The sequence below is a fragment of the Brassica napus genome, chromosome C7 (assembly GCF_020379485.1).
Source record: "Brassica napus cultivar Da-Ae chromosome C7, Da-Ae, whole genome shotgun sequence".
Classification (NCBI taxonomy): Eukaryota; Viridiplantae; Streptophyta; class Magnoliopsida; order Brassicales; family Brassicaceae; genus Brassica; species Brassica napus.
In genome coordinates, this window is record NC_063450.1 from 21,177,164 (window position 1) to 21,203,985 (window position 26,822).

A 26,822-nucleotide genomic window follows, 5' to 3' on the forward strand; every position below is an offset into this window, starting at 1 on the left:
CAGGGTGTCAGTGCTGCTCTCTTGAGGAGCAGAGGAACCAGATGAGGGGTTTTGCTGAGGTTGATAGCTGCCTTGCTGGTTGTTTCGAGGCGGATAACCACTCTGTTGGTTGTTGGGATAGGATTTCTGTTGGTAGTTGTTGTACTGAAAGTTGGGCTCTTTTTTGTACCAGCTACCATTGTTGTTGATGAAACACAGCTCTTCCTGACCTTCCAAACCCTCAACCTCATGGACAACAGGTGGTGTCTCTTGGCTTGGGTTACCAACAAAGTGCAGCTGCTCTTGTGTGGCTTTATCAGTAAGGAGGATGTCTATCTTATCCTGTAGAGCTTTCAACTCCTTCCTCGTCTGCTTATCATCTGTTCAACTGCCTCTGTCGTGGTCTCCACTGTACACTGCATCACTCTTTACCATGTTGTCAACCAACTCCTCTGCATCTTCCTCAGTTCTCCCCAAGAAGAACTCATTGCTAGCTGTATCCAGTCTGGCCCTGTACTTAGGAAGAGCACCACGGTAGAATGTGCTCAGCAAGCTCCTTAGAGAAACCATGATGTGGGCATTGAGCTTGGTAGCCCTTGAATCTCTCCCACGCTTCACTGAAGCCTTCCAAGTTCTTCTGTTGAAAGCTGGAAATCTCATTTCTCAGCTTAGCAGTTCTTGAAGTAGAGAAGAACTTCTCCATGAATGCTCTCTTGCAATCATCCCAAGTGGTGATAGAGTCGCTGGGTAGAGACTTCTCCCACTGACGTGCCTTATCCCCCAAAGAGAAAGGGAATAGCTTGAGCTTTAAGGCATCTTCGGACACACCATCGGTTTTTGACAACCCACAGTAGCTGTCGAACCTGTCCAAGTGATCGAATGGGTCCTCTAAAGCCAAGCCATGAAATTTGTTGTTCTCGATCACGTTGAAGAGTCCTGACTTGACCTCAAAGTTGTTGGCTGCCACAGCCAGTGCTCGGATTCCCAATCTATGACCATGAATGTTGGGCCGGTCATAAGTACCAATGGGTCGAGCTGCCTGCGGTTGGTGTTCTGCCCCTTGTTGTGGATCTGCCATATCAACGTCCAATTCCTGCAAGTGGGCTTGTTGCTCTTCTTCTCTTCTAGCTCTAGCACACTCTCTCTCTAAAGCTCTGAAGAAGAAGAATCAGTAACAAAACAAAATTTAAAATGACTTAGTCTCAAGCAAGTGACTAAATCTCAATGTTTCAATCTACTCAGAATTTGGCAACGACGCCAATTTGATGTTAGGAATTTTCAAGGCTCATAAGACAAATGTTGTAGTATAAAAGATTGTCGAACCAGTTCTGAGGGATATCAAAGCAATGAGAATGCAAGTACTCACTTAATCTAAGTGCAACCAATGATTTAGATGAGTTTTAAGCTATGACTAAAACTAAAAAGCAATAACAGAATGATACTTTCTTGACTAAAGAAAAAGAGAACTCATGGGCATAGGGATTAGACCTTGGGTGATCAAGTTTCGAACTAAGGATGACAAATGATCAATCAAACTATTGACCTTAAGCCTAGACACAATTCTAAGCAAGCTCTATGTCTAGATGAATGCTCATTTGCTAACATATCTCAAACATCAAATGTCTTTGGTTGAATAATATGAAAGCAATCATTACTAACAAGTCTATTAACTATTTTAGCACCTTTAACAACAAATGTCTTTGGCAAAGTATACTAAAAGCCTAGGAGAGTTGTCTCAGGCATTTCATCAAACACCTTTTGGGTGGGAAATGTCTATTGATCAACTTTTGAGTGGCCAACTCAGAAGATGCATTATGAATACTCTACTAACAAGGAACAAGAATGATCTACACTAAAACATCTAGAACTAACCTAATCACCCTTGATCTCCCTAACCCATGAATTCAAAAGGTGATTACTCACTAATCTCCATGATTCCTCTTAAACCCATATTGGATTTCAGATTAATCATGTAGAGAAATAGATAAGAAATCAACAATAACACAAGAACATAACAATCAAAATCCAAGAGATGAACTTCTCAAGAGAGTTTTTTTGTGTATTTCTCAATAGATCAAAAGATCATCTGCCTAGTGGCTACCAAAGATGTTTAAAAAATAGGTTTTATAAATGTAAAACGTGCATAATGAAATGACCAAAAGGGCCTTAAGTAAAATAGAAATCGACCCAACAATAGACGCGGAGCGACCTCGGCATGTCGCTCCGACAAGTCGCTCCGGCCTTCGGGAGCGACCTCAGTGGGTCGCTCTGAGAGGTCGCTCCGGGCTTCGCTTCGTGTCGTCTCGCCATAGAGACGCGAGCGACCTCGGTGCGTCGCTCTGGGCAAGTCGCTCTGGGCTTCCAACGGGATGAATATGGCGAGCGACTTCACGGGGTCGCTCCAGCTAGGTCGCTCTGAGAGGTGCTTTGGAGCGACCTCATGACGTCGTTGCGGAACCTCGCTCCCATCCTCTGCTCGTCCAATGATCACCTATTTCACCTCCTTTGAGCTCCAAATGCATCCAAATGTTCCCAAGAACTCCATGTGGCACTCCAACACCTGATAAAGACTCATGTATGCAAAATGTAACCTAAACATGGTTAACTCCTAGTCTATATGACCAAAATGCACATGGACGAATGGATAAGATAATGGAAATATGCAAGATATCATAAACCCTTTAATTCAATGACCCTCTTACCCAATTACAAGTAGTAACTTCTCCATTTAAGAGTGATTTGATGGACGTCTCGAACAGACACAACTTCTCTGCAACAGTTGCCTCTCTTGGAAATAATCATCATTAGACTTGACTCTCTCTCTCTCTCTCTCTCTCTCTCTCTCTCTCTCTCTCTCTCTCTATCTATCTCTTTCTCTCCCCTGTATGTAATGTTTAGTCAAATCGTTAAATTTAAACTCCACTCCACTAAATCGTCTCTTTCTTGAAACTCTTCCTTCTCTCCCACTAACATTTCTCTGCAAAAAATAACACATAAATCACCAAAAAGTAAAGAAACGACTCTTAGTCTCTCAAGTTTCTAACAATATGACACACTGAAATATGCTTGATGACGTTGTATATAACAAGAGAATCACGGCATTGCGTTTTAGAGTGAAAATACTCAGGATCCACTCGTTCTATTCATATGTTTCTGGTATTGAACCCAACTGGAGTTATATCCTAGTGGATGAGGCGGTAAGTGTAAAATCATCATCACTCAAGTTTCTAATAACATGCAATAATCAAACTAAAAACTTTGCTTATGCAGGGAACCAAGATGGAGATGACCATTTATACAGGAAGTGCATATAGATTTAGAGACCTAGAGAACCAAGAAGGAAAGTGGGTGGAAATCTTTATGTAGAAATTGACCATGCCTATCCAGGTCTCAAGGTAACAAACTTTCAATTCAGACTATCTGCTATGCCGTATACTAAAGTCCACATCATCGATCCTCTGAATAATCATCATTACATGAAATTCAAGTGTATCAATGATATCCCTCACATCATGAACAAAAACTATCTCATAGGTAAAAATGCTAACTACTACAATATATTTCAGATAATGTAGGCGTAAGTAACAGAAGCTAAAACACTTATCTTGTATATATAATGAGAGTTGTCTTCAACACGGAAGCCCATTTCGATGACCCTGCAATGCCAAAGATGGTGTTTTACATTAGAGACAACATGTAAGTACAAAGTAACATATGATCACAACAATGTTTACAACATTAGTGTAATTGACAGACATTGTTTTATTCATAGTAGTGAGAGTCAGATAAAATGTGTGGCAAGTAGCGATCATTCTTATGTCTTTTGGGATGGGTTTGAAAAAGGAGGGATCATGGAGAGGTGATTTTGGTCCTTAAGATGTGGAGGATCTGTAGGCTTATAAGTAAGTGTATTATATTATGTGTTTAGTTTTAATTGTGTTAGTTGAGAAAATGTTTCCTAAACTCATTTATACAGGTCTTTTTGATGATGATGAACTACGGCTTGAGACCAAGGGTGGATTATCTGACAGAAGGTTCAATCCGCGTTTGCCAAAGGTTGATGAGTTCAGGCAATCACTACTATGCAGAGACCTTTATGTTCATAGACATGGGGCTATGGGGCCTTTGTAATCCTATCTTATTTTTAATGTTGTTGAAACTTGTTAGTATGTTTGTGGTATGTTGAGTGTGTGTTAAAGCTGGTTTGTTAAATGGCGCAACTCGGAAAACTTTATGTAAGTTTCACTTTTTAATTGACAAAGCTTGGTCTAAGTTGTACATTTTAAATGGTCCAACTTCGTATAAAGTAGAAAAACTTGAAGTTCGTGTTTGCATAAATATGTCAAACTTCAAACTTTTACATTTAAATTGTCCAACTTCGTAAAACATAGAAAAAAAAAGAAAAAGTGTAATTTTTTCATTAACTTTACAAATTACTTGTACACCCAAATTCCTAGAGCTACAACGACGATAGAAATAAGACAACCTCCTAATATCATTATCTTCCTAATTTTGGGACATTCACTCCTTGTTGTTGCTTTGAAAACATGAACTTCTTCTTATAGCATTCGAACTTTGTACTCCAACTATTGTATCTCTTCAATGAAAGTTTCGGCGACCTATTTTAAGACGTGATTTTTGTCCATAAGTTAGAACATTTTGTTCAAATTTTTTATCAGACAACTTAAACAAACAAGTCATCAATAACTAAAGCTAAACGGATGTACCTTCATTTGAGCCGCATGGAGACACCGATAATACCGGCGGTATAGGTTTTGATTGGATTTGGAGATGAGCTCGGTGATACTCTCCATGCACCTACACTTACAAGGTATTCTCAGAATTCTTACTCGTGTCCGACCACCAGTCATGGAAGAAGAGACATACATATTTCTCATTGGGGTTGAGAGAAATGGGGAAAACAAAGAAAAAACGTTTTAATTGGCTTCATCGATTTTGGGGTGTGAGAAAATTTAGAAAATTTGGTCGAAATTTTGAAAAGTTGGGCGGGAAATTTTCCAAGTATTTTTGTGGTCGAAGTTTCACCAAGTTTAAAATTTTACAAAAAAACTTCAAAGTTTTACTTTCCTATTTTTTGCATTTTTATTAGTTTTTATGTATGAAATGACTAATTTTATGGTTATACCAATTATATTTTGCTTCCTAGATTTATTTTTCATGCGATCTTGTAAAAATATACTTGATTTCATTACATATATAACTTTTGTAATGTAACAAGGTGAATATTAAAGAAAAGCTATAAGAACACAATGTATTTCCTATATGATTACTAATAAGTAATGAGATGAAAATTTTATTAAATTTGATTAAATCATAATTAACATAAAATAACTTATAAATAACTATCATATTACTTGTATGACTTATTAACAAGTTTGGAAATTTTGTATCTTCAAATTTGTATTTTATAAATTTTACAAAGTTTGCCTATCGTAGTTATACCGGTAAAGAAAAAAGTTTTATTTAGTTGTACAAATATAAAATACAAGTTTCACCAAGTGTTAAAATGTTTCTCTTACAATCTATATTATTAAAACTGAAGTACATTTTGGTACTGTTTGGAAACATGAATAGTAGTATTTTTAGTATTTCCTTTCATTTACACATTTAGCCATTGCATTTACAGTAAATTAAGTACTTCATTTTTGTATTTCTTTTTATTTACAGATTATGTTACTGCATTTAAAATCAATTTGAACTAATTAATTACAATTCCAAGACTTATCCAACCAAATCGATATTCATATACTGACCATTTTTAATATTGTAAGAATATTAAATAAATTGCATGTATTAAAGGGATAACTCTTTCATGGGATTAACTAAATCGCCAAATAACAAAACATAAAAAAAATATACATGAAATTTTTTTATAAAACCAGCGGTTTATGAGTTTACGTTGACCACAAGTTAAATCAAACATTCGTGCAGGCGCACATGTCAAATTCTAGTAAAAACATTAAAACTGAAAGGTTTACAACCTACTCCTCTTATGTTTCTTGTGTTCTTTGTGTTTGGATAATCCACTCGCAATTCACTATAGTTCCCACCATTTGAGCTTTTTTTTCTCAACTCTTGATTGTTGTTATTAGAACTATTTACAATTCTTTGATGTCCTTTACATGCAAAACACTTCTTTTTTGCTCTTTATCCAATGATGTTAGATAAACAAATACATATTCATCATCCAAAATATATTACTACCTCTTAGGTTCCACTACCACTTGAATGTAAATCAGATTCAATCTCTTCGTACATGGATCTATGGTCATATTCCTCGATAATATATCTAATGAAAAATTCGATAAAAATATTATAAGTAAATTTTATTAAGTTTTAATACCTAATTGTTTTGCTCATTTTTATACACTTACTTTTAAAAATATGTTCATTTAAATACTCAAATTATGTTTTAATCAAAATATTAATAATTTTCAAATGAAATTTTAAGGATCTCTAAAATTGAAAAACAAATCTGAAAATTCCTAATTTTGTTTCTGAGTTTTAGAAGTAAAAGCAACTAAATTATGGATAATTATTGAAAATATATAATATTACTGTTAAATTTGATTTCAAATTTTGATTTTTTTTGAAGTTGAAAACTAATTTATTTTTATTCAGAATTAAAATTTGTAATTTTAAAATTTTAGTTGTTTTATTCTCAAATTTTAAAAGAGAATTTGTATTTTTGAAGATTTTCTTTTAAATTCTATAGGTTTTTAAAGTTCTTTTTTTGAAACTTTTTATTGTTTTTCATAAAAATGAGCATAGTTTAGGTATCCAAATTATTGTTTTTATACACAAATATCCAAGCCACTGATACAACACAACTTAAAAATAACTTTTGCTTTATGATTTGTAGAAACTTTTTATAATGATAGCCACACAGAACCTCACGGCGATGGCCAAGAGAGAGTAGGAAAAGAATCTCATTTAACGGATCAAGTACTACAAGCATCTAAACTTCGGTTGAAAAGGACAATTTCGTGGATATACACTTGCTGAAAAGTGAAAACACAAGCTTTGCTTTGTCATAAAGTTACATAAGCAACTCCGTTTTCTAAAAGTTCTCTGAAGAAGGGTTTGACCTCCCAACTGTTTCGAAACTGTTTCGAAATATTTTTTTCCCATAGATACGTCATAAGAAAAATGGTGACACCGCTTACAATTTTGGATCAAAGTAACTAATCGTTGTTGATATGAATTTATTTTACACTTGCATACAGATCACCGTCTATGATGCAACAACCCATGTCCCTCTTTCTATCTATATAGATTTGTTCTCTTCTCACCCAAAACACACGAAAAAAAAGATATTATGAACCAAAAAGATAGACACACAAGGGTTTATTGAATGTAAACAGGTAAAAAGTAACAAGTCGCTTATGTGATTAAGCTAGCTGTGTCGCAAAGGCCTGTTCAGATTCAGTTTCTGCCTTTGAAAAACGAAATGTCCAACTATTTTTTTTTATAAATTTGGACATCAGATACCATAGGCAATTTAGATACAAAATAAAAGAGTAAAAACTGCAATCTCAGCCGAAAGATGGTGATCTAGTGATTAATAATCACGGGATTATCATTAAATATGGACGATATTATTCATCATTGATTGCAGTGAAACAAAATTAAAAAAAAAAAGAAAGAGGTCAGATGGTAGTGCATGTCTTTGAATCAACATAGTAATTCAGATTTGCAGACGTATGGTAATAAAGATCCTCATTCCTCCGATGTACACACACGAACAAAAAATAAAGCAGATATTTGCAACAGAAAAACATAGTTTTCATCAATGAAATAGTAGGATCAGAGAAGATGGCAAATCACTCACACTGCAGAAGCAGATCAGACTGGGTGTCACAAAACATTATATGCCTTTTCATCATATCCATAACACTACATCCTATAATAACATTACAAAAAAATTGAATTCGATTGAATCAGACGAAAATAGTCAATCACCATCTTGCATCCATCGCAATGGATGCAAATAAGACTGGGGCGACAATTTCATATCATCACTTTCTCCAAAAATTAAAGAAACACGGCACAGAACACCGACAAAACCCATTCACAAACAACTTAGCAAGGCTTTCTAAACACATAACTAGCATTAATATTTGACGGGAAACAAGGGCTGTCAGGCCGCCGGAAAAGTTTTCTGTATAAGACAGCAAAAGGTTTTTTAGCTTTATACACAAATCAGTTTTAGGGTTTCTCAGAAAGCCACACCGCTTTAGATATGGCCTTGGCTTTCTTTACTAAACTCTTTTATTTATGGGCTTTAAATAGGGCCAATTCAATATCCAAGAAATTCATATGGCATTGTTCTTACTAGCGTTTAAGATTGTTTTTTTCATGTTTAGAAACGATTCTCTATATATAAAAAGGACAAAGAGTGTCTTCTGTTTTATTGATTAATGATTTTATTCTTCTGATATTGGAATTTGATTTCTTGTTTCTTCTTTGTCCACTTGTGTGTTTTGGGTCCAACAACTTTTCTAGGTTTACAGATATACTAAAAGCACATGTGATGTATATAGTTTGCGTAATCATTTTGAATCCTGAGAAATTGGAAACATAACATCATACATATCGTATTCCATAACGCGCAAAGCAAACGCATGTCCTTCACCTTCGCATTCGACATCCTAACGACAGTTACTCTGTTTTACAACCACCAACCCTTTCTAATTTGCATAATCAAATTATATGCTAATCTAGTTAAAAAATAATGTGTGCGTATATTATATATATATAAGTATTTTGTCCACACATGCGGGCATAATTCTTTTATAGATATATTTTAATAAAAAAACTATTAGATTTAAAGATCAAAATTTTTAAATCAAATCTTCTTTAACAAAAAAAAAATTAAATCAAACATTAAATTTATAATATTTTAATGAAACTTTCAATTTCTCAATTTTGTCTTTTATTAATTTAAAAACATTATTTTGGATAACAATATCAATACTTTATTATTATAAAATATGTTGTGATCTTTAATTTTTTTTTATATTATGTATAATCAATTATCTAATTAAATAAATAAATATATAACTATTAATATAAAGTGATGTTATCAAACCAAATTCTTGAAATTATCAAAACCTACCAAATAAATCAAATGCAAAATAATGTTCAACATAATCAAACTTTACATATTATATTAATCAAAGTAAATAAAACGAATGATATTGTATAATTATATTGTGAAATATCTCTCATGATAACTAAATAAAAACTCAAACAGACCAACTACGTTGACAAAAAAACATTAATATATAATGTATAAGACTAGAACATTTGCTATCTATTATTATTTTCATTTAAGATATAAACTGCTATTTTCTTCTAAGTATAGAGATTAAATAGTATTTCTTTATTTTAAAATCATAATTTTTTTTATTTTCAGAATGGTCTTTTAACTTACAAAATTTAATAATTATAACTAAAACAGATAATTTTTGAAAATACAGTTTTTATAAAATAGAATCACATTTTTCTTTACATAATAATCTTATAAATAAATTGTAATTTAAAAAAAGTTATAATTCTCTGAAAATCTTGAAAACATAAAAGTAAATAGAGTTAATTTTAAATTAATATTTTGAAAATATTCTCTTTTGGAGGCAGATATTTTGAAATATTTTTGAAAAATAACTTCATTCCCATAAAAATATTTTTAAAAATCACGAATAATAAACAAATCTAAATCAAATTTATTAGTATTGCTTATATATATATTTTTTTGTATTAATACTAAAATAAATTTAATAATTTAGAAAAATATTTCATGACATATTACGTTTATAAACAAATATGAATCAAGTTTTTGCTATTTTTTATAACCCAATTTTTAATATTTTAGTATAATGATAAATTTAATTATTATATATATAGATATATATATATATATACTTCTAATTATAAAAATTAGTGAATAAGAAAGAAAGATGTAGATAAACACTAAACAAAACATGAAATTATCTTCTTTTTTCAAACACGTTTCCATTATTTTTTAGATAAAGTTTGTAATATTAATTTGTAATCAGGTAAATAATGAATTATATTTTAATTTAATTAATTTAATCAAAATTAATGACTCAGCCTAAAATCATGGAGAATGTGACAAATAAGCAAATTCACTTCTCAAATAATAGTATATAGATACTAAAATAACTTTAATAATTTAGAAAATATTTCAAGACATATTACGTTTAAAAACAAATATAAATCAAGTTTTTACTATTTTTTATAACCCAATTTTTAATATTTTAGTATAATGATAAATTTAATTATTATATGTATATACTTCTAATTATAAAAATTAGTGAATAAGAAAGAAAGATGTAGATAAACACTAAACAAATACATGAAATTTTTTTTTTTTTTTTCAAACACGTTTTCCATTATGTTTCGAGATAAATTTTCTAATATTAATTTGTAATCAGGTAAATAATGAATTATATTTTAATTTAATTAGTTTAATCAAAATTCCATTTTAATTTTGGAATTGAACTGTTTTCTAACTAACAATTCACAAAGCCTTTTCACTCTAAACTCACTTGTTTGTATTTGTTACTCTGAACTAAATTCTAATAATTAATTATATCTCTGGTTTTATATGCATTTGTTTTCGTCATTTTAGATTTTATATATTTCACATATTTTTGTCAATTAAGCAAACATATATATGCTGGAGAGTTGAGATTAAGATTGTGTAGGAAGCTACAAAGAATTTACTTGGTATATGCTTATGCTTGACAGCGTAACAACGCTCAGCATGCATCTCTCACCGCAGCAAGTTTTTAAGCTATTAGACAGAGGCATCAAGAATGCCATTACTACGAGACAGCACAAGAAAAAATCATAGGATAAATGCGCCTTTGGATTAGATGACTCCTATTAGACACAAAGTGTCTCATGTCGATAGTTGGAAGGGATCCTAAACAATTTATAAGATAGATGAATCACTCCAGTTATCACCAATTGATTTTAAGTTGGAAGCCCATCTACCTTAACATGGTATCAGGGTCAGGTTCACACAGTCCAATCCGATCCACATCGATCCTTGCCCGAGCATTTCGAAATTGACGCTCAAAGAACCATCATCTCGAGGGGGCGTATTAGACACAAAGTGTCCCACATCGGTAGTTGAAAGGGATCCTAAACAATATATAAGTACATTGAAACCTCTATAAATTAATAATGTTGGGACTACACCAAAACTATAATTTTTTTATTAATTTATCGAGATATTAATTTATCGATATACTAATTGAACCAAAAACTCAATTTGGGACTATAAAATTATATTATTTTATAGAGATTTTTAGTGTATATTAATTTATAGAGTATTAATTTAAAGAGGTTATACTGTAGATGAATCACTCCACTTATCACTAATTGATTTTAAGTTGGAAACTCATCTACCTTAACATCTCCCTCCTCTAATCCATCATCTACTGACTTTCTTGTTTTTTATCTAATTTTTGCCAAGTAATAAGTTTGTAAAAGTCTTAAGTTGCTTAGGATAGACATGTCATTTAGTTAATTATATTTACAGTTTAACAAAAAAAAAACTCTCTAAAGTCATTTCCATTTGAACACTAAATAACTAAAAAACAAAAAAAAACCTCTTTCGCATGAAACCCTAAGGTCGGTGGCTGCTGCCTCTGGCGTTCGCCGGAGCTAGTCTAACTTCGTTTTCTTTCATGTCTATCACAAATTCTTTCTTCCCCTCCTTTTAGAGTTGTCTGATGTTAACCTTTTTGCTGCAGAACAGTTTGAAGAGCTTTAGTTTTCCAAATCTGATGAACCTTTGGTAGATATGTGGGCGTGGAGCGGTGTCTCTCGGTGGTGTATAAGGTTTCACCCTTGTCCGGTGTCCGTCTGCGTCTCTGATCAAGGAAAAATGTTTCAACCTTTGTGGCTCTCTTGTGATGTGGTGGCTGTTCACAGCATGTTTAGAGTTGTTCTGCAACAATTTGAGAAGGTTGAACCCGGTTAATTTCTCTTGGATTTTGGAGCGGCCTTAACTAATCTTTGATTTAGCAACGGTATAGCAGTGTCCTGGTTGTGTGTGGTGAGTATGTGAAGGTCATGGTCGTTGAGATGAAGATGGTTTCAGGCTTCCTCTTTATCTTTCGGTTACAAAGGTCCTTCTCTCACACCTTGAATAAATTTTCTTCATGGGTGCTTTTAGTCTCTGTTATTCCACTATGGCTTCATATGATGAAGTAATACAACGAGGTGGAGGCTTAAAGATCTTCAGATGAAGGTGTGGTTGAAGTGAAGCTTATCTCGGGTGTTGTCTGTTCAGGGTTTTGTGCCTTGGCGTTGGGGTTCGGTTCTTGTCATCGTGAATAAGTGATTCATATGAGGTATTGATGGTGGAGGCGTTGTCATTGTGAACTTGGGGTTCAAATGAAGTTTCTGCTCTTCTTGTTGAAGTTTTTTGTGTTGAGTGCTATCTTGCTTAGTTCACGGTAAGAAAACCGGCTAGTCATAGATTGTTAAGTCTGTGCCCTTTCTATCTAGTGTTGATTTGTTTATGGGGTTTGTTGAACGAGTTTAGGATTTGGTTTATGTTTCAGTAATTCATGTGTCACTCATGTGTTTGGTTTTTAGATCCCTTCTTTTGGGTTTAGTTTCTGGAGAGGTATAATTGTTTTATGAGATTCAGTATTTCAACCTTATATTTTTTAATGTTATTAATGAAAATCAGATGAAAAAAAAATCATTTCCATATATTTCCTTTTCAAACCAAGTTGTGTTTACGATGAATACACTGTACTCGAAATCATAGTTTTTATCCTTTAGTTTAATCTGTATATATGTTATATAAAAGGTTGCACTAAATTGAATTGTCTTTTACATATAATACAATTTAGAGATTTCTATAAACTAAAATGTGATACTAATAGTATAATGTCACCAAACTAAATTTACAACTAGATCTACGACCAATCATATAAATTATTCACTAAGAAAATATTCTTGATTTGTAACCCAAAACAACGTGAATATTTACACTTTAGAAAATTACTTCATAATTTATAAACAGTACAATCATTAATGGCAAATTGTATGGTTTTAATTATCAATCGGTATATACTCAGGTAATATACAACAATTACGTTTTAATATACCTTACAAAAGGAATCTTAAATATTTAGCTGTTTTTTTTTGTTAAAAAAAATATGTAGCTGGTTAAATCCCAACAATTATAGAGTAGGGGTCTGGTCTGACTGGTTCAAACACTTTGGTTGCAGTTGCGGGAGTTTGCGGTTTTTAGCGGTTTTAAGAGATTTATACGATTGGTTATATGGTTAGAAATTAGTGCGTTTGCGAGATACTTATGACTGGTTAACTATCAAATGCTCAACAGTTAAATAATAAATTAACAATATTTATATTTTACATAATTATAAAAAAATCAAAAATTATAATATTATAATAAATATAAAAAATATATTTAGAAAGTTATATATAGTTTTAAATTTTTTAAAATTATAGAAAATATTTTTATTTTAAAACTTTATAATATTAATTAAAATATAATAGATATATTTGAGTATTTTTATAATTCCATTATTGAATATTTTTATTTTTGTATTTATATTATTTTTTTTTAAAGAAAAAAATTGTCCTCCCGCAAACGCTAGATAGAACCAACTTTTGAATTTATAAGGTTTAAAGCGGTTTGAAACGATTTAGAGTATGGTTTGAGTGATTGTTGCAAAACACCAACAACCACTACCAACCGCAAAAGCTGCATTTGCGGGTGGTAACGGAAAAACCAGTCATACCCTAATCGTAGGAGATATTGGGAGTATATGTTAAAATCCCTGTTCGGGAACGCGTTAGGCGCTAGTCGGACAGTTGGGTTGGACCTATCACATAAAGAGAAAATCCGGGATTAATCGGAAATAATGCGGAACAGAATTTTTAGATTGTTTACTATGTTATAAAACATGTTAATATTTAATTGTGTATAACATTAATATATTTTCATGTTTAAGATTGTATAAAACGCACAAATAAAATATATAAATTTAATATAGTGTAATTTTCATCAAAATTTTGAATATAAATGATATTTATAAAATTTTAGATCAAATAAATAAATAAAAATATTATTAAAAAAATAAAAATAAAAAATAAAAAAATAGATTAGGCGGCTATGCGGTCTAGGCTGAAAAAATCGTATAACTGATTTTTTTAACCGATTTGACATAAATTAAGACGGAAGAGTGACGCGTAGCGCATAACCGGTCGATTATTAGAATATTGGTTAAAATTGAAAACTAACGTTATGCGTGTGGTAAAGAAAATTAATTTATGATTTGATTAATCAGAACACACTAATGGATAATAAGTGGAGATAATAAAAGATAAATAAATACATATGGAGTCAAAATCATCTTTAAAAAGTGTCGAAATTCGGACTCAAAAGATGTATATATATTTAAATAAGAGTTAAAGAAAAACATCCTCGAGCTCAGTCCAATCAATCAAATCTCACCCTTTCTTGTCTTTTGATATTTTTTCCCACACTATTTGTTTTATTCTCTATTAAACCCGCTAGAAAAGTCCAGTTTTTCTTCCCAACTCCTTCCTCCCTCTCTTTCTTTGTTGGTGGTAGTGAGAATCTATTTCTCTGGATGCTCTCTGTATCGTGATCATTGTCGTTGGTGTTGGTAATTTCACATTTTCAGGTAACAACTCTTACAGTTGAATGTTTTTTTCCAGGTTTTTGTATAAACCCTTTCTTGAAATTCTCTAAAGGGTTTTGCGATGAAATCGATCAATACTGTGTCTGAAAAGTCTCAGATTTTGATGATCCGGAAACAACCTAGTTCTGAGCGTTTGATCATGCTGAAGCTTCAATCAATTGACATTTTTGCTAGTCAAATTACTCAAATTTTTAGACTTTCTTCGAGCAGAGCAAAAAAAAGAAGAAGATTACTTTCATGCCATGTAAATTTGATTTTCTACTTCATGTTTGATTAAAAGCTTTGAGCTTTTGCAGAGAGTTTATTGTTAATCTCGTATTGATCAAGCTTTGTTTGTTGGTTTGTTGGTTTGTGGGTTTTGATCGCTTCCTTAAATAACTCTTTCTTGCTTGCATGTTAATTTTTCAACACATGACTTGAGATTGTCTTATGGGTACACTTACACGCACTCTTGTCTCTTGATTTTCAAAGTTGTATCTGACCTGTGAAGTTCCAGCTTGAATATGATATGATGTATAAAGGAGGCCTAATGTGTGTGTTTGAACTTCAGTTAGCAGATTAAAGAGGTAACTTACTGAATGGATATCCCACAAGAAGTAGCTGGAGCTTGGGGGCTTCCCTCTAGATTTGGTCGCCACAACCATCTCCCCACTGATGCTTCTTTGTTCTCCACTTCTTTACCTCTTCTTCCCCATGGAAAACGTATAAACCAAGTCCCTTAACCATTATATATATATGCTATATAAACACATATCTTCTCCCTCTCTCTCTCTCTGTGGCTTACATGTTTTGCTTCTTTGCAGTGCAATCAAGTGACATCAGGGATGGTTTCTCATTCACAGATGATGCAGCTGGTTCTCATCCCTTTGGAAACATGCTCCCTGATGAAGAGGATCTTCTGACAGCGATGATGGATGATCTTGACCTTACCCAGTTACCAGATTCTGCTGATGATTATGATCTTTTCGGTAGTGGAGGAGGAATGGAACTCGACACCGATTCTCGAGACGGCTTTACCATGAGTGGTGGTCCTCCAAGGTTATCCATTCCAAGCCTTGCTGGACCGGGAACGGTTACTGGTGAGCATCCTTATGGTGAACACCCCTCCAGGACATTGTTTGTCCGGAACATTAACAGCAATGTGGAGGACTCCGAGCTCAAGGCTCTCTTTCAGGTAACTTCTCTGCACTATAACAAACTTACTCTACAGACGCTGATGGGTTATGTTTTTTTTTGTGGTGATATGCGGCAGCAATACGGTGACATTAGGACGCTCTATACTACTTGTAAGCATAGGGGATTTGTCATGATATCTTATTATGACATCCGTGCTGCTCTAATGGCTATGCGGTCGTTACAGAACAAGCCATTAAGACGTAGAAAGTTGGATATTCACTTCTCAATTCCCAAGGTTCACTAGTGTCTTTTTGTTAAAAATCTCTTGAGTTTCTTGTTGCTGCTCTAATTTGTATCTATCTGTAGGATAATCCATCTGAGAAGGATATGAATCAGGGGACGTTAGTGGTGTTTAACCTGGATCCTTCTATAACTAACGATGACTTGCTTGTAATATTTGGTGCCCATGGCGAGATTAAAGAGGTGATACATATCTTTCTGTTTATCCTTTTCTCATATCAGAACGTTTGGAAGAAAACAAACTTTCATGTTAAGTGCTTTTTTTTTTTCTTACTGAAAATCAGATAAGGGAAACACCGCACAAGTGGCATCACAAATTCGTCGAGTTTTATGATGTCCGAGCAGCTGAATCAGCATTAAAGGCTTTGAATAGGTGTGAGATTGCTGGAAAACGTATAAAAGTTGAACCTAGTCGCCCTGGAGGAGCTCGCCGAAGGTTTGTATCTTTCTTTCTTTGAGTCGTCACTTTCAGTATGATATTTCTTCTGACTATGTAATTGTTCTTATAGCTTGATGTTGCAACTCAACCAAGAACTTGAGAATGATGATTTGCATTACCTACCACTGCTTGGTTCACCAATGGCAAATTCTCCTCCAAGTTAGTTTATAAACTTCATGCTTCTCTTCAAACAAAGTTGTAATTCTTACATCCTTTAAGGCTAAGACTGTTTGATGTGGTGGCAGGTAACTGGCTGCAGATGAACAGTCCTATTGAGGGTAGTCCGCTTCAAAGTGTAATGAGTAGGTCACCGGTTTTCGGGTTTAGTCCTACAAGGAACATCCATTTGTCTGGTTTGGCTTCTGCTCTAAACTCACAAGCACCAAACTCCAAGCTTGCACCCATTGGCAGGGGTCAGACTGGCAGCAGCGTCTTCCAAGAGACGAAGATGGATCACAAGTACGCTGGGAATGTTTCACCTTCTGGTCCTTTGATCTCAAATGGAGGCAGCATTGAGACGTTATCAGGATCAGAGTTTCTCTGGGGAAGTCCTAACTCACGCTCTGAACCTTCAAACTCTTCTGTTTGGTCAACATCATCCAGTGGCATTCCATTCTCCTCAGCTCCTGTACACCGGTCTGTTCCATCTCCGCATCAGACTCACAACGTTGGGTCTGCACCATCTGGTGTTCCTCTTGAAAAGCGTTTTGGATTCTTCCCAGAGTCTTCAAAGGAAACTATGTTCATAAACTCTCTTGGTCTCAACGGTGGAAGCTTCCCGTCAAAAATGACAAGTCATGGGATCTTGGTCGAGTACAGAATGGTGTCTTCACCAAGATTCATCAGCCTCTTAAACCCGGGACAGTTCACCACCTCTGGCTTTGATGGTTTGTATGAGAATGAAAGGGCGCGTAGAGTCGAGAGCTATTCGAGCCAGGTGGAAAGCAGGAAGCAGTTTCAGCTGGATTTGGACAAAATTATGAAAGGTGAGGATTCTCGGACTACCTTGATGATCAAGAACATTCCAAACAAGTAAGCTTTTTTCTTCTTTTTTTCTACCGTTAATTCTTGCTGAATATAACTAACTTTGTTTCATGTTTTTTTTTTTTATCAACAGATACACGTCAAAGATGTTGTTAGCAGCGATTGATGAAAAGAACCAAGGAACTTACAACTTTCTGTATCTGCCCATTGATTTTAAGGTAAAAAAAAAAGACTCATCAATACAGATTCACTGACTGATTACAATGAGAGCGGTTAATGAATCTTGATGGTCTTGCAGAACAAATGCAATGTTGGCTATGCGTTCATCAACATACTCTCTCCAGATCTCATCATTCCATTTTACGAGGTCCCCCATCTCTCTCTATCTGCTTTGCTTCAAAGTACGATTAAATTCAGTTAAGATGAACTCAAACATGAAACATATCCATATATACATGCAGGCGTTTAACGGGAAGAAGTGGGAGAAGTTCAACAGTGAGAAAGTAGCATCATTGGCTTACGCTCGGATACAAGGAAAATCTGCTCTTATAAGCCATTTCCAGAACTCAAGCTTGATGAATGAAGACATGCGTTGCCGTCCCATTATCTTCGACACACCTAACAGTTCAAACTCTGTTCACCAGGTAAAGCCTGTTTTAAAAACATTATTCTTTGGTCTGAAACAACTACAGTCCAGATAATCCCTAAGGAAGTTAATAGTGGAGATTATCTATTAGACTTGTTACTGGGGTTGAGAAGATATGGTGTTTCTTTTGTCCTTTATAGGTTATCGGTAAGGAAACTAAGAGTGTGGATCTCCGTGACTCTGAGCTTGATGATGATGATGGTAGAGGGAAGTGGTGACACAAGAGTAAAGAAGACTAGGTGTTGTGGTCGTGGCTGTTTTGAAGTACTAATTTTCAACCGTACATATATATATATATATAGGTGAAAGGCAGCGTTAACTGATGCGGGACCCTGCAAAGTGTGTTTTTTCGATTTGCGGGTTTAAAATGCTGCAGCTGGAGTATCTATCTACTACGTTTTTCTTTTTTGGTTTCATGGAGTATGTGTATATTAAGAAACCATGAATTCCCGGTTTTATGTGGGTATATTATGTTGCAACTCTCTCTGTGACTCTTTGTTGCCTCTTTTGTTTATCAAAAAAAGCTTTGGCAGTTTGTACAGTTAGAAAAACAGACTACTCTCAAATCTGTCTTAGAAAAGATCCAGGTCTCAGTTATTTTAACCGCTCGCTAAGTATTTTTATACTTAAACTGTGGAGACAAGATTATCCTTCAGGTTACTACAAGAATGTATATAACATAAGCTCTTCGATTTTGTAATAATTCCTAATAAATAAATATACTTCCCAATATGAATTATAGAAAGAGAACCGATGATGAGAGTAAGGTCCTGGATTCAAAGATTATTTTGCCTGAGCAGTGACACTAGTATCCCAACTCCTGTAAATATGTGACGCATGAGTTGATGAACTCCGAAGCTCGGTTGGCTCTCCCGCGCCGTAAGGTGTATGCCTGTAGTATGAAGTTGTTATTGGCGGTAGGAACGTAGAAGTAGAGGGTGGGGAGTTCAAATCTTGTGGACTTAGTTGACCTGGCGGGCTTGTACTGCATTCAGCATAGATATATTCAGTATTACTTTTTTCTCACATTTAGTCTGGGCAGGTTAAGACGTTAACTTAGTGGAAAAAGAAACACACCTGACTGTTCCTGATGATGCTGAGAGGCGACAGCTTCCTTTACCTGAAGCAGTATAAGAGCATATTGGAGTACCAATCTAAGAGTTATATTTGAGTTAAGAAACATTTGAACAGAAGTGGACGTGCCGGAGTGGTTATCGGGCATGACTAGAAATCATGTGGGCTCTGCCCGCGCAGGTTCGAATCCTGCCGTTCACGTTTTTTTAAGCTTTGACTTATCTCTTCCGTGCTCACGTTTTTACTGTTTTGCCCTTTTAGTTTCATCAGCTATTTGCTTTTTATTTTATTATTGGAGTAAATTTTGTTGATGCTCTCTTGAACTTAGAGAACAAATGGACAGGCTAGTGTTTGACCATACGTATGAAATTGGATTACACTAGAGAGACAAGAGTTCAAAGACCCACACCCTCTGTTACAGCTTACAAGTAACGCGCATTGTTTAATATACTCCTTTTAACTATTTTAGCAGGAGAAATGAATCGTAGCCGTTGGATCCGCAGAGGAAAATAGACGCGGCTTCATTATGCGTCACAGCTTTTAGTTTATAGTTTAGGGTTCGGTTTAATTGAGAAACGCTTGGTTTAAACAAGAGAACCGTAAGTAAACGGTCTAGTAATTTTAACAATTTTGAAAAGAAAAGAAAAAACAGCACTATTCAATATCTCTCTGTCTCGAGAGAGAAAAAGGGTTTTCCTTCTACAGACATATATATATCTTCTCCTATTTCTCTCTTCGCTTCTTCGTATTCTCGCGACTGACAAAGGCCACAGAGAGAGCATTTGTCCAGATCCGAGAGAGATAAGATGAGCAGCAGCAGCAAGGCCAGCCTCGGCGGCGGAGGGAGAAAAGGCAATAATGATATTCCGTCTGGGTGTAGAAAAATAGTAGAGAGCTTGAAGGAGATTGTAAACTCCCCTGAGGCTGAGATCTACGCTATGCTCAAAGAGTGTAATATGGATCCTAACGAAGCCGTTCATCGCCTCCTCTCTCAAGGTATTGCTATGTGTCCCGACGAGGTTTTAATCGAAATTTACTGATTATTGAGGGTATTGAGTTTTTTTTTTTTTTTTGTGCAAAAATGTCTAAAGCTCTTTTACCATTTCCTGTTGAAGGTATTTTTCTTTCATACTTTCTAATGAAAGTTTTGTTCTTTTGTTACTTTGGTGAAAGTTCGTTTTTTTGTTTTCTTGCTTTCTTGTTATAGTTAGGTCTCTGCTTCAAGTCTTTGTAAAAGTTGGCGTCTATTATTAATGATATTGATTGATACTTTGTTTTTTTTCTTTCTCTACACAGATCCTTTTCACGAGGTAAAGAGCAAAAAAGAAAAGAAGAAAGAGGTGAGTCATTGCTCAAACTCGTCCAGTGAATGTCTTGTGTGCTTTCTGTGTCCAGTGCTGGCATTAGTATTGTCTTCTGTTTCTAGTCATAATTTGTACGTTGACTCGTCTAATGATATCAAAAATATTGTAGCAATTATGTTTTCGTTGCTGAGGAGTGAGGACTACTTACTCCCTGCCAACGTTTCCTACTTTGTAGATTTTTTTTTTGAAGTTTGTTCTTTCTGTTCAGAGTCAGACAAGGGATATACCGGATTCCCGGCTGCGTGGTGCTAATAACGCATACAACCGTGGTGGTAGAGGTGCTTCTAACCGTTATGCTGGACGAAATGGATCTAGCCATTTCAGCTCTACTGGTATACATTTCGATCTCTTGGATACATAAAATTTAACCTTAGGATTCATGCTTATTATGTGCTTCCGTTGTTTCAGGTTCTGGAAACTTCCAGGGAAAATCTACAGACAAGAAAGAGAGTGGAACCCAAGGTTACACAAGTTCTTGGCCTTCTGCCTCTGGAGTGGCAAACCACCATCAGACACCCCACAGGTTTTCCCTTGAGTTGTCTCTTTCTTTTGCAGTTGGGAGTTTGGATGCAAACTGAAAAAAAAATCAGTGGAAGTTCTGTGTGCTTCATATTGAATCAGATAATTGGTTTCATTTCTTACCCATTTAGTTAACGATTGTGTTTGTAGAATCCATTTCGTAGAATTCCAAAGTGATATGCTTAAGGAATATCACGATCTTAGCCCTTGTCCTGGTTTGAAAATAAAGCTTTAGTTGCTTAAAACTCTGCCTGTGGCATAAAGTGTCTATATGACCTGTGGCTATGGCTTAGGTATGTAGTAGAATAAAACAATTAGTTTGATTGATTTACTGCAAGTCTTTAAACTCTGAAAGATCTGAGATTTATAACTATTCAATTCTTCTTCATGTATATTTGATTAACTAGAAGCACTGAAAAGGTTTTACATGCTGAGTGTAGTTGTAAGTGTGAGAATATACTATTTCTTCTCTTCAAGTCTTTTTGTAGCTTTTTCAGCTGTTTATCTTTTTTTTTCTTCTTCTTGAATTATGTTTTTGTACATATTATTTCCATTTGGGCTGTGCTGCAGGTTTCTGATCCATGGTGCATATCTTTTGCAGTGATTCTGTTGTCACAGAAAACAAATTACCATCTGCTCCCTCGGGCGATGGAGTATCATCATCACAGTCTGCTTCTGGACATCAAACTGCTTGGTTCGGAGCTCCAGGAAAGATGTCTATGGCTGACATTGTGAAGATGGGTAGACCACAGAGCAAGACAACAAACTCACAGCAAAATGTCAATATGCGTTCTGAGATTAACCACGAGCAAGAAGTTAATGCAAATCACCAGGTCCCTGTCAAAGACGAATGGCCATCGATTGAAAAGCCACCGGCTCCTAGTACATCTTCTGTATCGGTAGCACCAGCAGAGTCAGAGATATGCAGTGGTCCAGCTGATTTCCAATCCGATCAGCATCTGAGTCACCGGTTAGGAGATATACGTTTAGCAGAAAATGGCCCTTCTGAGAATCTTGGAGGCGAACATGACTCGGTTGCTGGTAGAAATGTCCAAGAAGATGAGTCTGGAGTTTCGTCTGAATTTAATGGTAATCAGTATACATATCAGACGCATAGCCATCGTGTAGAGCACCACAAAGGTAATATCTTGAATCTTTATTAATGTTTTTTATTGCTTACACAAAACTTAGTGCGTGTTTATTCTATTATTGCTATGTGAGCGCTCTCTGTATTTATGTTTCTTCATCTGTTAAATCACAATGATTACGAGTAGTTTGCCATTATGATCAGTAGTAGTTGGGCGGGCTTTGTGTTTTATTCATTATGTGAATACATAAACACTTCTATTTCTGCTGAATGTGGACGAAAGCTTCTTGTTTATTTGGTTTGTTCTGAAACTATACTTTGTCTATTCTGTTTTCTTCTCTCAATTATCTTTGGAATTGATGTTTAACATTTCAAGTTCTGTAAAAAAAATAAAATATAAAGTTTGAAAATCAGTAGCATATGATAGGATCTTTTGGCGTTCTTGATTATATCTTATTCATTGTCTCATTATCACTTTTCAGATGAAGATGAGGTTTCATCTGGTTCGGCCGAGTTGCAACAACTAACCGTAGATGATCAAGAAGCCTCGCATGAAGAGGATAGACCTGCTGTTCTCATTCCAAATCATTTACTGATCCATACAAAAGAATGCTCCCAATTAAGTTTTGGAAGTTTTGGATCAATGACTTTGAGCAACAACGCAGAAGAGACTCCTGCTGTAGGTCAACAGGTCGAACATTCAGATGCTAGGTATCCCATTACAACTGATGATATATCCTTTTTCCAAAATATACTGTGGGTTTCATTTTTATCTCTCATTTTTGCAGAAATACTGAGTTCTATGGAGATGAACAACTTGGAAGTAGAGCCAATGGAAATATGGGCCACGCACCTGCCGCTGGAAGTTATGATGATTCTTTGGAATCTAGGCCGGAGGTTCTGAAACAAGAAAACTCCGAGACTGCTCAGGAGAACCAGTACGCATTTGCTCAATCTGAGCCAGGGTATGGTAAGCAGCAGCAGCTGAATACTGCATATGATGATGCCTCACAGACAAATGCACAGAATCAGATGCAGAATCTTGCTTCATTATCGAATGTGATGGTAAGCTACATGTGCATTATTCTATCTGTTCATAGTTTTGCTGAAAAGGTAGTTTTGTGAGGCTAGTAATACCACCTATGAAATTCTCCGAATGGCCAATGCTAACATTGGTTCTTGTTTGTTTTTGCCTCAGCAGGGGTATCCACACTCAGTTCCCAACAATTTATTGGCACAAAATGCGAGGGAGCTTGATTTCCAATATGCTATTGCACAGTCTATGCAGTCAAGAAACAACAACAATGCTTCACCACTTGGTGGCCAAAGCATTCCCATGCCAGAGGTGAAGTAATCATGTTTGTTAATCGTCAAGTATTGTTTTGTTTGCTTGACTGAAAGGTAGTATATTCTTTACAATGCAGGCGCTCCGTGGCAGTGGAGTTCCGGCAACGCAGCCAAGTCAGCAAACCTTACCCGGTGGTAACATGGCAACTGGACCAGCTCTTCCTCCTCAACAGCTTCCAATGCATCCTTACTCTCAACCCACAATGCCGCTAGCACACTTTGCAAACATGCTTGGTTATCCTCTAATGCCTCAGAACTATCCATACATGCCATCAGCTTTCCCTCAAACTTTTGCTGGGAACAGCTTATACCAGCAGCAACTAGCTGCATTGCTTCCCCAGTACAAGACCAATCTCTCTCCCAGTAATTTGCCTCACTCTGCAACAGCTCTTAATGTTGGATCCGCTGGAAACTTCCCTCTTAACCAACACTCTACTCCTCCCGGTACAACGATGGGTTATGAAGATGTTCTTAGTTCTCAGTACAAAGAGAGTAGTCATCTCTTAGCACTTCAGCAGCAACAGCAGCAGGTATCACTTCTTTGTGGTCACTTCCCTACACTTTCTTTTGGTTTCAGACAAGAACCGTTTGATGACATTTTTTACCTCCTGCGTTAACCATTTAGAACGAAAACTCGGCAATGTGGCATCACGGTCATGGCTCTCGAACCATGTCTGGTGTTCCGGCTAACACATACTACAACCTCCAAGCACAACAACAACTACAACAGGCTCAGCAAGCAGCAGGAGGGTATCGTCAAGCTCAGCAGCAACAGCATTATGGATCTCAGGGCTACCCTAATTACTATCAGTCCCAAACAGAAATGTCCGTTGATCGCCAGCAGCAAAACCCTAGAGACGGTGCAGGGGCTCAGGCTGGTAGTCAGCCCTCGAACCAAACCCAGCAGCTCTGGCAAAACTCTTACTAAATAAAGAAAGTGAGTTTGTTTTAATCAGCTTCTTTCGGTTATAGAGAAGGTTTGTGTGGAGAGGCTAAAGAGGAAATGGATATGTTCTGAATGTATTTACTACCATCATCATCCTTTTGCCTCCTCTATTAACTTAGGGAACACGCAATTCCAATTTCATCAATGCAACTTATAGAAACGGAAAATTTTCTTGCCTTAGTGTTTAAACGATTTATTAAAGATTTTAAAGCTTTGGGCTTAACACGATTTCAAAGCTTGACTAAACCTTTTAGTCAGTCGTCAAGAGTTTAATCTTTCTAAATAACTTCTAAAACGGGTTAGAAAATTGCAAACTTGTCTCCAGCTGTAAAAGTCAATAGAGGGATTGTGGAGACGACGTCTGAATCCATCTTAGATTTTCAGTCTATTTTTTCCAAGTACTACTACTAGTAAAACTTGCATGTGACGGTGGAGTCAAAGTCAATATTTTGAATGTGCATTATATTTTTTTTTTTGAACTAATGTTAAATTTTATTCATCAAAAAAGTTTTTTTACATCAAAATGTAGACCTTAATAAAGAAATCATATCTTTAAACTCAATAACTTCAAACCCTCCCAAACCTCCAAAATATTCCCAAGCTTCCAAACCTCATGTCCTTGTGCTAAACCAATATTGAAAAGCAGATTCTATACCCTTACCTCCTCTTGATCTCAATAGGCTTAACTTGTTCCTAACTCCCTTATCAATAAGCTTCTTCACTGTATTCATAGGCAATGGGCTTTCTCCATGCTTAATCTTATTCCTTTCACGCTATATCACATAGATAATGGTTTGAAAGCCATATCTCAAACAAAAGGATCTCTTCTTATCTCTATCAGACTGTTTAAGCAAAGCCACAATTGCATTCCAGTTAGTTGTATACGAACCCCTAAGGATGCCAAGCATAAGATGCTCCCATATCTGAGAAGAGTAAGAGCACTCGAAAAACAGATGACTACGAGACTCTGCAGCATTCTTACAAAGAGCACAAGTAACATCAACACCACTATTCCATCTCGCAACCCTGTCCATAGTAGTTAGCCTATCCAACATGGCTAACCATGTAATAAAAGCATACTTGGGTGTAATCTGCGAGAACCAAACAGCTTGTACCCAATCAATATGAGCATAAGAGGTACGAGTTAAAAGCCAAGTCTCCTGGGTAGAAAACTTATTTTTAAAACCCGAGCTTCTTCTTCAGAGACTGACATCTTCCACATTTTCCCACAACTTTTCTTTAACTGCAACCATCTCAGACTCAATGGCATTTAACAACTCAGTACGATGCCTTTTTCTACGTCTTACACCGAGAACAGCTTCAGCCACCGTAGCTTCATTGCTAATCCCCATATCAATAACACCTCTTGGACCCAAGATCTCAACCAGAACACCCTTAGTAAACCAATTGTCATACCAAAAAGAAGTATTATATCCATTCCCAACTTCTTTCTTATAGAAACCCTTTGCAGTATCCCAAAGTTTAATCATTTTCTTCCACATCCAAGAACCAGCCTGAGTGTCTTATAACACTACGAATGTTACATTATTGTTCAAAACTAGGAAGAAAAGAAACTGCGTATGCATGCCGATATGATATTTCATTGAATCATTCAACAAGATAATATGTTTAAGTGTGTATATTTTACTTATATCAGTTATCTAAATAATCCATCCATTCCATCTGAAAAAAACCACGATATGAACGAGTACAATGGTTTTCTGTATAAAATGAATCAAATATTTAATAGAAACGATACAATTGTCAAATGTTAAGTAATTACGTTGTGTTAGATTGGTAGATCCGTACTAGCCTTGGTTGGTGCTTAAAAACCATTGCGGTCCACGTTAGTTCACCATTTTTGTTAACTTTTTGTAATAATTAGTCAACGGAGAAAGAGAAAGTAAGCTTACATCATGTGCGCATGTCAGAACACTCTATCCTGATGTTTTACGCATCTCTTATCCATACATCTGAAAGTGAATGGTTATGGAAAAAAATGTTTACACATTTCTTACAAGTTGTAATACACCAAAGAATGTATATAAACAACAAAAAGAAAAGCCAAGCTCGTAAAGTTATACGTGCAAAATGTCGTTCCATGCATGTCCAAAAGGGTTATTTTTCGTTTTTTGGTTTTTATAAAGTTGTTTGGTTTTCCATGGCAAGTAGTAGGGGTAGGTGTTCGGATACCCGTTCGGGTTCGAATCGGGTATTTCGGATTTTTGGGTATTTCGGTACATGGATAGAGAATCC

General features: G+C 35.4%; 3 protein-coding genes and 6 non-coding genes across 14 annotated transcripts; 4 read left to right on the forward strand and 5 right to left on the reverse strand.

Annotated features, from left to right (window-relative positions):
- Positions 1–542: 542 nt before the first annotated feature.
- On the forward strand, positions 543–649 carry LOC125590735. Its single transcript, XR_007326739.1, has one exon. It is a non-coding gene; the product is annotated as a small nucleolar RNA R71 (small nucleolar RNA).
- A 6,879-nt stretch (positions 650–7,528) lies between these two features.
- On the reverse strand, positions 7,529–7,617 carry LOC125590975. The gene has a single exon (XR_007326970.1). It is a non-coding gene; the product is annotated as a small nucleolar RNA Z196/R39/R59 family (small nucleolar RNA).
- Positions 7,618–7,643: 26 nt separating this feature from the next.
- On the reverse strand, positions 7,644–7,730 carry LOC125590972. Its single transcript, XR_007326968.1, has one exon. It is a non-coding gene; the product is annotated as a small nucleolar RNA Z195/SNORD33/SNORD32 family (small nucleolar RNA).
- A 73-nt stretch (positions 7,731–7,803) lies between these two features.
- On the reverse strand, positions 7,804–7,890 carry LOC125591019. The gene has a single exon (XR_007327007.1). It is a non-coding gene; the product is annotated as a small nucleolar RNA snoR4a (small nucleolar RNA).
- Positions 7,891–7,937: 47 nt separating this feature from the next.
- LOC125591015 lies at positions 7,938–8,026 on the reverse strand. The gene has a single exon (XR_007327004.1). It is a non-coding gene; the product is annotated as a small nucleolar RNA U31b (small nucleolar RNA).
- A 6,468-nt stretch (positions 8,027–14,494) lies between these two features.
- On the forward strand, positions 14,495–18,770 carry LOC111208202 (protein MEI2-like 5). Its single transcript, XM_022707052.2, has 12 exons — positions 14,495–14,726; positions 15,295–15,446; positions 15,548–15,918; positions 15,997–16,155; positions 16,227–16,343; positions 16,445–16,596; positions 16,670–16,758; positions 16,845–17,631; positions 17,717–17,801; positions 17,882–17,950; positions 18,045–18,227; positions 18,370–18,770. Exons 2-12 carry the CDS (start codon positions 15,323–15,325, stop codon positions 18,445–18,447), a joined length of 2,214 nt encoding a protein of 737 aa, XP_022562773.1. The 5' UTR covers positions 14,495–14,726; positions 15,295–15,322; the 3' UTR covers positions 18,448–18,770.
- A 652-nt stretch (positions 18,771–19,422) lies between these two features.
- TRNAS-AGA lies at positions 19,423–19,504 on the forward strand. The gene has a single exon. It is a non-coding gene; the product is annotated as a tRNA-Ser (tRNA).
- A 449-nt stretch (positions 19,505–19,953) lies between these two features.
- On the forward strand, positions 19,954–24,794 carry LOC111212305. 6 transcript variants are annotated; one of them, XM_022713796.2, is made up of 11 exons: positions 19,954–20,299; positions 20,395–20,418; positions 20,600–20,643; positions 20,876–20,999; positions 21,076–21,190; positions 21,788–22,326; positions 22,756–22,984; positions 23,062–23,338; positions 23,472–23,618; positions 23,698–24,150; positions 24,246–24,794. In XM_022713796.2, the coding sequence occupies exons 1-11, from the start codon at positions 20,110–20,112 to the stop codon at positions 24,546–24,548; spliced, it is 2,445 nt and encodes an 814-aa protein (XP_022569517.1). In that variant the 5' UTR covers positions 19,954–20,109; the 3' UTR covers positions 24,549–24,794. The 6 variants fall into 6 exon arrangements, with proteins under 6 accessions (XP_022569517.1, XP_022569518.1, XP_022569519.1 ...); XM_022713797.2 differs by having other exon boundaries at positions 23,475–23,618; XM_022713798.2 differs by having other exon boundaries at positions 20,882–20,999.
- A 545-nt stretch (positions 24,795–25,339) lies between these two features.
- Positions 25,340–26,056, reverse strand: LOC111212306. Its single transcript, XM_022713803.1, has 2 exons — positions 25,778–26,056; positions 25,340–25,657 (listed from the first exon to the last, which is right to left on the reverse strand). Exons 1-2 carry the CDS (start codon positions 26,054–26,056, stop codon positions 25,340–25,342), a joined length of 597 nt encoding a protein of 198 aa, XP_022569524.1.
- Positions 26,057–26,822: the final 766 nt, after the last annotated feature.

Coding starts and splice junctions, on each gene's coding strand:
- LOC111208202 (XM_022707052.2), top strand. CDS start 15,323: ATGGATATCCCACAAGAAGTAGCTGGAGCTTGGGGGCTTCCCTCTAGA. Junction 16,759..16,844: donor AATGGCAAATTCTCCTCCAA/GTTAGTTTATAA, acceptor ATGTGGTGGCAG/GTAACTGGCTGCAGATGAAC. Junction 17,802..17,881: donor ATCTGCCCATTGATTTTAAG/GTAAAAAAAAAA, acceptor ATGGTCTTGCAG/AACAAATGCAATGTTGGCTA.
- LOC111212305 (XM_022713796.2), top strand. CDS start 20,110: ATGAGCAGCAGCAGCAAGGCCAGCCTCGGCGGCGGAGGGAGAAAAGGC. Junction 21,000..21,075: donor TAGCCATTTCAGCTCTACTG/GTATACATTTCG, acceptor CCGTTGTTTCAG/GTTCTGGAAACTTCCAGGGA. Junction 23,339..23,471: donor CTTCATTATCGAATGTGATG/GTAAGCTACATG, acceptor TTTTTGCCTCAG/CAGGGGTATCCACACTCAGT.
- LOC111212306 (XM_022713803.1), bottom strand. CDS start 26,056: ATGATTAAACTTTGGGATACTGCAAAGGGTTTCTATAAGAAAGAAGTT. Junction 25,658..25,777: donor TGTGGGAAAATGTGGAAGAT/GTCAGTCTCTGA, acceptor TGGTTCTCGCAG/ATTACACCCAAGTATGCTTT.